This window comes from Choloepus didactylus, chromosome 3 (genome assembly GCF_015220235.1).
Source record: "Choloepus didactylus isolate mChoDid1 chromosome 3, mChoDid1.pri, whole genome shotgun sequence".
Lineage (NCBI taxonomy): Eukaryota > Metazoa > Chordata > Mammalia > Pilosa > Megalonychidae > Choloepus > Choloepus didactylus.
The window spans coordinates 42,844,826-42,854,609 of NC_051309.1; the positions used below are offsets into that span (position 1 = coordinate 42,844,826).

The 9,784-nt window shown below is 34.8% G+C and overlaps 1 protein-coding gene across 2 annotated transcripts in view; it reads left to right on the forward strand.

The window, feature by feature from the left end:
* The window catches only part of UBE2K (ubiquitin conjugating enzyme E2 K), an 83,758-nt gene extending 77,427 nt beyond the window's left edge, over window positions 1-6,331 (forward strand). For both annotated transcript variants that reach the window (XM_037829623.1, XM_037829624.1), the window contains 2 exons: window positions 1,727-1,855; window positions 1,972-6,331. In XM_037829623.1, coding sequence (XP_037685551.1) covers window positions 1,727-1,855; window positions 1,972-2,046 — 204 coding nt within the window. In that variant the 3' untranslated portion in view covers window positions 2,047-6,331. The remainder of the gene's footprint in view (window positions 1-1,726; window positions 1,856-1,971) is intronic.
* The last annotated feature ends 3,453 nt before the right edge of the window (window positions 6,332-9,784 follow it).

Sequence of the window (9,784 nt, forward strand, 5' to 3'; positions counted from 1 at the left end):
ACCAAATCTCAGTGGCTATTCCTCCATACCTGGGGCTGCACCCTCCAGAAACAGCTTTGGCAGGAATTTATGGCCACCGAGTACCCAAACCAAGTCTCCCACTTAGACTCCGGCAGGAATTTATGTGTCACTGAAGAAGAAACAGGATCCACAAAGAAAGAAAGGTAAAACCAAGAACCAGAGACGCAAGACCAAGGCCTGTGCAAGCACACAAGACATCCACCACATTCAACTAAACCTGTTTTCCTCCACAGCCAGCCACTGTTGGGGTCGTAGATGCCTGGGGCAAGAGAGAAAGTGTCTCTGTCAGCTGTAGAGCTGAGACTCACAAATGTCTTATCTCAGGGGTCCGGGAATCCACCGAGCAGCATGTCGTTCAGACCTTGAGCCCCACAAAACTGTAGAAGGGGCACTTCCCAAATCTGCGTTCATTGCTCAGCTCAGCCAATAGAAGTCACAGGGAACCAGGCTGAAGACAGGAAAAGAGGGTTTATTTATGCTGGCAGGAGAAAGAGGGAAGCTTTCCCAAATCTTCAGAGACAGATAATCATTTAATTAACATGCAACAAGAGTGATAGACTTATCTATATTTGGAAGGTTTGGGGCAATCTCCCTGAAATGATTCTTTAATTGGCTAAACCCATTAGAGACAAAGGGAGTTAATCATTTTAGTTAACATGTAACAAAGGTTTGGAGAATTGCAGTAATTTAGTTATTTCCTATTTCCTTTAGGAACTAGGTGACACCTGTGAAAGGTGCAAACTTTACATTTACATATTGTTGCAGACCTTAGGTCTTGCTCTTTTGTGAGACTAAAGGTTTCCACATCCTGCCTACTTCCCATTTTAAGATCACATTTAAAAACTGCTTTAGGTTACATTTTAGTCCAATTTTCAGTTTCCTGCTTGTTTACAGTTTTAAGGTTGTATTTTAAAAGTCACTGTTACAGTAGAAACTAGATTTACATTTTAATATATAAGAAAAACTTACTGGTTTTTAAATATTCAGTATGTATAAAATACTTTTAAAAGAACTAGTAAAATTAATTGAGCAGTTTTTAATTTATGCTTTGCTTTACTAAGTAATGAAGGGCTCAAAATAGGTAAGAATAAATTGACCTCTTTCCATTGTACATAGGAAGTCTTAACCTTTTAAAAGTACTCTATAGTGAGACAATAAAAAGTACTCTATAGTGAGACAGTAATCATCAAGTTAGCACTTTGCATGTACGGTTTCTTTAAATCATTGTACACTAGCACAGTTCTCACAAAACAGAATATCCAGTTGTATTCTGGCCTGAGCTGTAGTTAATACAAAAGTTGGTCACATTTATTAGTTAATGTCCACATTATTTTAGAAGCTAGTAGTTCTGTTTAGTTAGATAATGTTTGCAATAGTAGTGTTTAGAAACATCTCTAATACCGTTCTTCCTTTTGTGTTAGTTTTCTGCTACTTACATTTGTTGAAATTGGAGATTAAAATTGATAAATGTTATTTGTCTTCGTTTTTCTTTTGTCAACACATCTATGAATTAAACTTTCAGTTTAAATGTTTTTTTTTCTTGAGTGACATAGCTTGTTAGCAATGGAAAGTGAAATCACATTTTAAATGTAAATTTTATTTAGAGAAAGCAGGGTCTGAGGCGATTAAGAGCTGAAGTACCATATTGAATATTATAACTGTATTGTGAATCTTTCCCTCCACCTCCCCCCCCCCCCCAATACAGTACAAACAAAATCCTGAAATGTTTAAACAGACAGCTCGACTTTGGGCACATGTGTACGCTGGAGCACCAGTTTCTAGTCCAGAATACACCAAAAAAATAGAAAACCTATGTGCTATGGGCTTTGATAGGGTAAGTACTTAAGTATATTTTGATTTGGATATAATGATTGTATAAAACATAGTGAGTGATTCAGTATTTTAAAAATGTTTCCTTGATTTTTTTAATCTCCTTTTTCTTCTCTACAGAATGCTGTAATAGTGGCCTTGTCTTCGAAATCATGGGATGTAGAGACTGCAACAGAATTGCTTCTGAGTAACTGAGGCAGAGAGGGAGAGCGCTGCTGATATTAGTCAAGCTTGCCCCTTCTTGAGGAGCATCAACATCTGTTATTTTTAGGATTCTGCATAGATTTCTTTTAAACTGGCATTCTTGCCTAATGATGTTATCTAGGCACCATTGGAGACTGAAAAAAACAAAACAAAACAAAACCCTGCTCTGTAAATAAAGCTAATTAAACGTCTGTGTAAATTTAAAAAGGGGAAATACTTTAATTTTTTTTTCTTAATAGTGTAAAAATTCTTTGAACTAAGCTAAAACCATGGAAAAACATGCTACTTTAGTGTTTAGCAGTGTACCAAGACTAGCAAGAGTTTGCTTCAGGATTTTGTTGAATAATTAAGATACTATTTTGAGTGTGTCAGGGCCATTCATATTGTTGGTGTTGCATCAGAGCTACCTTAACCGTTTTTAACATGGATCCTCTGTGCCTGTGAATTTACTTGCATGCTTGTACTTGACTTTTTAGGGTAGGTAGCTGAAAAGACCACCACTTTAAGCATTTGAGAATTCTTGAATATGAGATTTATCCAGATGAAGATGATGACCTATTCAGAGCCTTTTTTGTCCTTGTCAACAGATTGGGACACCCTATTTTTCCCTTGTATCACTCACAGCTAATAGTCTAATGGTAAATTGCTTTGTATTTGGTGGGGAAATGTCCAAGGGACAGCAGTGTCCCTTAGTTCATTTTTAGGTCATAGGAATGGAATGTTTTGTCACAGTTCCTCAAGCACTTCTAAAGCTTTCTTATGTAAGTAATAATGTAAAAATGGAGCTGCCAATTTTATTTCTCTTGCAAAAACAGTAAAGTAACAGTAAATACTTGATGTTGCAATATTCCCAGATTTAATGAAAGAACCCAATTTAGTTTTTCGGTAAATTTGACATCTTTCTGTTTCTAAAATTGTCTTAGATAAAATTTTTCTTTGAAACTTGCAAGGATGCAATCAACTGCAGTAGGGTTTTTTTGTTTGTTTTATGCCTAAATTGAGGCTATATAGAGACTGCTTTATTGGATATTTTAAGAAGTCACTCTTGCTTGCATTTTCCCATGAAACATTAAAGCTGTGTTGGTGTTCTACTGTACATATTTCAGATGCACATAAGAATAGAAGTGTGTTATAAATCTAGCTTTCTTTATGATGTTTCTGATATGAGAATTGAAAACTTTACCTTCTCCTGTACAGTCATACTTTCTATTCGTATTAAAGTTACATTTCATTCTAAGTTCAAAAGTTTGAAAATTACTAGTTTTGCAGGCTGAAGCACTAATGTGACCGTTTCATGAAGGTTGAAGTAGATTTATGCAGGCAGTCCTATACAAAGAAACACAATTCTTATTAAATAACAAAATGTAATGGATTCAGATTGAATTAAAATAAGGCTGTATATTGAAAGTCATATTATAAAAGGTTTGTTTTCTCTAGTTATTTATCCTAAATTATAATGGTTAAAAGTGTTTCAAAAATAATTTTTTGAACCATCACTTCAACGTAACTTCATTTGACTTCTCAATAATCTTGAAACTTAGAAGCAATAAAATAATCATTATTAAATATATTATATTGTTAAGGATGTGAAGGTTCTTCCAAAAACTTGTAAGGCTTTCCTACTCAATAGTAAACTCTTGTGGTTGATATTACTGCATACTAAACACAAGTTGCTATGTTTTTTCCCAATGTTTGTTTAAACATAAATTTCTTTATACAATCACTTCCTTTTATTGTTGTAGTATAGTTATTTTCTAAAGATGCCAAAGGAAACAAGATTTTTATTTATTTTAAGCAGTTAAAATCTTGTACTTTATAGTTTGAAGGAAGTTAGGATTGTGTGAAAATGTGATCACTTTTGCCCCATGTTGGTTATAATTAATTTTCTTTTGTGGAAGACGGCTTGGTCATATTAGTAACATTTGGATTTTTCTTTTAATGTCAAACACATCTACTTAGGTTACTACTTGCCTATATTATCAGGGTATATTGTCCTATGGTTAGACAAAGGAGAGAGAGAACTCAGAACTGAAAGACAAGCATTGCATACTTTGCTCTTGGAGGCAGCTGTATCTTGCCTTTGATTTTTATACACCTACTTAATCTAATATTCCCAATGCCCAGGAAATTGGAAAGTGTGATGATATTTGGTTTGAGAGGTTCTCCATAATGGATTCTTCATTATAAAAAATTATTTACCTCATTTATATTTAATATGACAACCGCTTTTTCCTTTCTGGTACGTTTCCCTCTGTCCTTTTGATTTTTGTTGCTTTGTTTGCTTTTTTTCACTTCTCTACAGGTTGATTTATTTACCCAGTAGAAACTAAGGCTTTTGGTTTTTTTCTCTGGTCTTAAATGTTTGAAACAAGGACACTATAGGTGCAGATCTAGGAAAGAGATACCGTGGCAGAAATTATTTTTATAATTCTTGATGTTTGAGATTTTTTAGTTTTAAAGGCCTCAAAAATTATGGCTTTAAAAAATGCAGTTAAGTCCCATTTAGGGCAGGCAGATTTGCTCAAATTCTCTACACTCTAATAGGCTTTTATTGCATCAGGTCTATTTCATGAGTATGTGCCTGACTTTTATAAGAAGAGATAATAGTTGTATAGTATTTCAGTACAGATTTCTGAATGAATGAATAGCAGTTTGTGACCCAAATAAATACATAGTAGTATATAAATATTTGAGGTAATTGATACTAAATTAGATACTTTCAGTTGGCTCTCCCAAATATTAATAGAATTGTGGCTATGGTTTACTGGAACACATAACATGTCCAAGGATATATAAATTTTTGGAATCTTGAGTATTTTGCTTTTGAGGAAAGTAGTCTATGAAATGAAAGTAGGACTCATTTTTTTCTTTTTTTGGGGGGGAAATATATCACAGCTGTGATTGTTGGTGGCACTTAAAACTATGCAAAAAAAATTTTAAGTATCTTTGGAAGAATTGGCTATTAAAGTGGATTTTGCTTCTTTATGCACTACAGAACACAGCATATTGTGTTAATGTTTAAACTGCTTAATAAGTTAATCAATGTGAAATGCAGATCTTTGTGAAAATTATATGCCTGATTTAGTCTTTTAAAACTGCAGTAGGGATATGCTAATATTTCCACAATCCTGTGTATGTCCACAGAAAATTAAGAATTTTTTTTGTTTTAAAGATTTAAGATGGATTTGGTCAGGAAAGAGTTGAAGGCCAGGTATACCTTCTTGTACGTAGATGGAAGCAGTGTTTGGATATGAAAATGGAAGCCGTCTGTTTACAGTGTATGTCATGAACTTTTACAAAATGGTGTTGTATTAATTGCTTTTTCTAGTTTAAGCAATTTCAATTCCAGGGTACAAACCGTTGATTAAAAAATTTGCATTTCCATTCTTTTAGTACCATTTTAAAATAAATGCCTAATGTCAGCCTGTTTCTGTCACTGGGGAAGAAGGCAACTTGAAGTATTTGCTGATTAATAGCCTTTTTTCCAAGTGTGACTTCTGCAGTGTCTACATATTATGTCACATGTTCTGTTTGCATTGTTGCAATATGGATAAAAAATCTTGTGGCATAGGGGTAAGGGAGTATCAGTAGCTCCTTTGTCCCATTTGTTCTGTTACGCTTTATTGAACTGATCTGCCCTCATAAATCTGTGATCATCATCTAAATGTAAGTTGTGATTGTGTCACCTCTTGCTTGGTTATTTCAACCATGCTGCTAAACATAATTAGGTGTGGCACAGTTTTTCAGTTCAGTTCTAAGGGATGAGTGGATACAAATCATTGCACTGTGCTGTTAAAGATCCTTGTCTGCTTGCTGTTACATACTTTTTACAGGCATCATAATAAAAGCTAGACTATTTCTTTGGGGGGAAAGAGACTTATTTAATGTAATTTAAAGACTTTTCCAATAGAAAATACTATTGAAAATATTATCTATTTTTTAGCTTTCAGCAATTGATGGTGCTTTGTTTGTGGTGTCTGCTGGAAGCCTACTGCCATTATAGGGATTCTCATTAACCTCATTGAGAAAGGACCTTGCTTGTTAGCTTCTCTAGATCTCTGTTCTAAACAATCTGTTAGTGATGATACATTCTGTAGGAGGGTCTATTCTGAGCCATAAACTTCCTGTGAGGGGAAAATGGGTGGGTTACCAGAAAGACCATTGAAACAGGGTGGGCTGTGGGTGGAGGGTTGGGTATTTGTCTTGAGAATTAAAAACTACGAAACACTTTTGTACACAACTGATTTTTTAAAAAAATAATAAACACATTTTTAAAGATGTTGAATTTTTTTTCCCCCTTACTGGGAATGCTTAAAAATAAATGCATGCATGTTTTCCCTTGAAAATGGTTTATATTTTATTTCTGGGTACTCATCTTCTGGACAGGTATTTAAATCAGCACATTATACAAGAATAGGAACTAGGTAAATATTTGAAAATAGGAAATTTTTTTAGGTTGTAATCCAAAATTTAGAGTAATCCAGAGTTGCTTGATATTGAAAATAGTAAGGCACTCTGTTTCCATATCTGCACACACATCTTTCTGCATGGAACAGTGGAAGGGACTCTGAATTGTTTCACAAGGTGTATGAGTTTCTGCTTCCTAAAGATGGAATTGCTTCTGACCTGGATTACTGTTATGAAGTGCTCTTTTCACAGAGCAAAGCCAGATCTTGAGGTATTGAAAATCAAGGACAAGTGAGGTTTCATGCTAGTCCCTAACATAGTCAAATTTTAAGGGCCAATAAACAACTTGGTACATGTTTTGTTTGGACCATCGGATGGAATACAGCAAGAAGACAATATAAAGGATCAACCCAGAAACTCCAACAACTGATCCCTGAAAGAAAACAGAAAAAACAGTTCAGCTCCACCAAGAAAGAATAGGGGAAATGGGGGATTAAGTTATTAAAAGGTCCAAGACAATTTCAGAGCTTAAGAACACAAATTTCCAGGTTCAAGGACCAACTAACCCTGTACAATGAATGAAAAAAAGACTCACACATCTATGTTAACTTTTAAAGCACTGGGCAGAATGGGATCCTAACCCTTGAAAGATAGAAGCAAGAATAAATTGCATAAGATTTATCAAAAACTACTCAACGTTCTAGACAACAATTTTTAAATACTGATGAAAAGTTTTTCCAGCTAAATTTTCATCCAGACTCAGTCTTTTATGAGGATGGAATAACAATTTCATACGTTTTCCTACATTCAAAAGTTCAGAAATTTTGCTTATCCACACTATCTGAAGAAGTTGCTTAAGATATGCTATAACAGTATGGAGAATATCAAGAAAAAAAGATGTCTTCAGATCAAAGAAACGGTGAATCCAACCCAAGAGAGCGGTGCAGGGAAAATCCGTGATGACATCACAGAAAGAGACCAGCTGTATCAGAACAAGACAGCTTTGGGATGAAGGGATCCTAGAAAAAGGACATGATAAAATACCCAAGATGGAAACAAATTACCTTATTGCACAACTCCATTCTGTCCATGTGAATGGGGTCCCCTGGAGTTGTACAGTTCATACCCTAGATGGATGGAGCAATTGGAAAAGCCCAAGAGAATTATAAACTCGTGTGCAAATAAAACTATAGTAAAATGAATAGATAACATTTTTTGAGTGCATACTATGTGTCATAATTTTGCATGTATTAACATTTAATCCTTACAACAACTCTGTGATACAGGTCTTACACTCATTTGACAGATGTGGAAACAAAATTTAAAGCACTAGCTCAAATTTTACAGAGTGCCAAATTCAGGGATTGTGCTTCAGTGTGGCTCCAGAAATGTTGCTCTTAACTGATACTCTATAGACCCTCTCAAGAGAGGAAATACAATTAAAATATACATCTTGGCTCTTCAGGAACAACATTTGCAAGACTATAAGTACTTGTCAATGATTTAATCCAATTTAGTGATAAATGTATATTGCAAGATTTGGGAGGGGGCCCTCAAAGCATGCTAAATTTTCATCTCAGGTTTAGTTGTAGATACATAATATCCAGAATTTATAAATTCATGAATACTAATGAAAGCATATAATTTCAAAATATAAACAGCTAAGAAGGGTTGGAAAATAAAATAGAGGTAAGTGTTACTTGTCTTTTGGGGATTGGTCTAAGGACTGGAAAAGGCTGAGCAGACGGCTGTGATTTCATTATAAGCCATTTATTTCTTTAACCATTTTATTAAAAGTTTGTATCAAAGATCTTCAACGTCTTCCTATAGTAATGTTTCACTAAATACACATTGCTCTGCCTGCCTCTATGCATTTCATATTACTGTTCTTTCTTTTGGAATGTGACGCTCTTTCATTTCTCTAAGTTGAGATCTTATCCTTCAAGTCCATCCACAAATGCTGCCAGCCCCATGAATCTTCCCAAATCTCATATAGGACTTTATAACTGTTCTAATGTTTATGTACATTCTACCTTATGTTCTTGTTACTTTTCTATCCCAGCTGATTAGTAACTCCTTAAGCACAGTCTTATTACCCTCATGGCATGTAATAGGCACTCAGTAAATGTCAAACAAGCTATTAGATATATGTTGAAGAAATAAGCATTAAGAAAAGCCAAAGAAATAGTTCTAAGAGGAGGGTACCATCGGCAACATTAAAAGAATATTGGAAAAGATGAGAGCTAGTCATTGTGTGAGGGCAGAAGTTTCAGCATTTTGTTAGTTTTCTGTCAACCTCAGCAGTTTTGATGGGACTAACAGCTAGTTGAGAAGGAGTTAGTGGTGAGCTAAAGCTCCTTTTGGAAGAAGTTTGGCCATTTAAAAGAACTAAAAATGTCAGTGAAGTGAAGGCTTGCTTTCTAAAGTGAGAAGCTTGGGCAGAGGTACATTTTGTGACAAGGAGAAAAGCCATTGGAGGTGAGAGAACTTGAAGATACTGGGGGAGATGGAATCTCTTGGCGGGAAAGGTGAGATACAGAATGTGAATTCTATAATCAGGAAATATCCAGAGATGGATTTAAAATTGCATAATGTATTGTTACTGCTTTGAAGGAGTTAACACCTATAGTGTGGATGACTAAAGATGGCCTGTTAGTAAGAAGAATCACAGAGATAATTCAGGAAAACCTCATTTTCCTGATGAGAAACTTGAAGCTGAGATGTAATGTGCCTAAAGTCATACATTGTTAGAGAGTCGTAATAGCTGGGATTTGAGCTATCTACAAGTCGCTGTGCTCCCCACCTCCCTGGCCATTTACCTGCCCCTTTCTCTGACCTATTCAGGCACAGGAATTTTTTTCTCAACTCTATGGTTCTTTTTAAACTTTTATTATACAAGACCAGAGGACAAAGAAGGCTAATTATGCAAGCATATAATTATTACACATCCCAAGATACTTCTCATAGGGCTGCAAGCACTGTGAATCTCTGTGCAATGTCTGTCTCTTCTCATGATTTCATCATGGTATTAGGTAACCTGTGAAGTAAACTGAAAAGTTAATTGTGAAACACACTCTATAAAATAGCATGGAAAAGAAAAGCAGAAAATAGTATAAAATATAAACGTTCTTTTAAAATTTTTAAAAATTACTCAAAATATGTAAATATGTTACTTAAAACATGCAGCAAGAAAGAAATTATAGTTTAATGCTGCAATCCTCATTTGAGCAGTTGGTCACGAGTGGTGGTTGGCAAGTATCATCATTACGATCTCCCTATATCTTTTCCAAATTCATCTTGTATTTAGTCAGCACCTCAACAG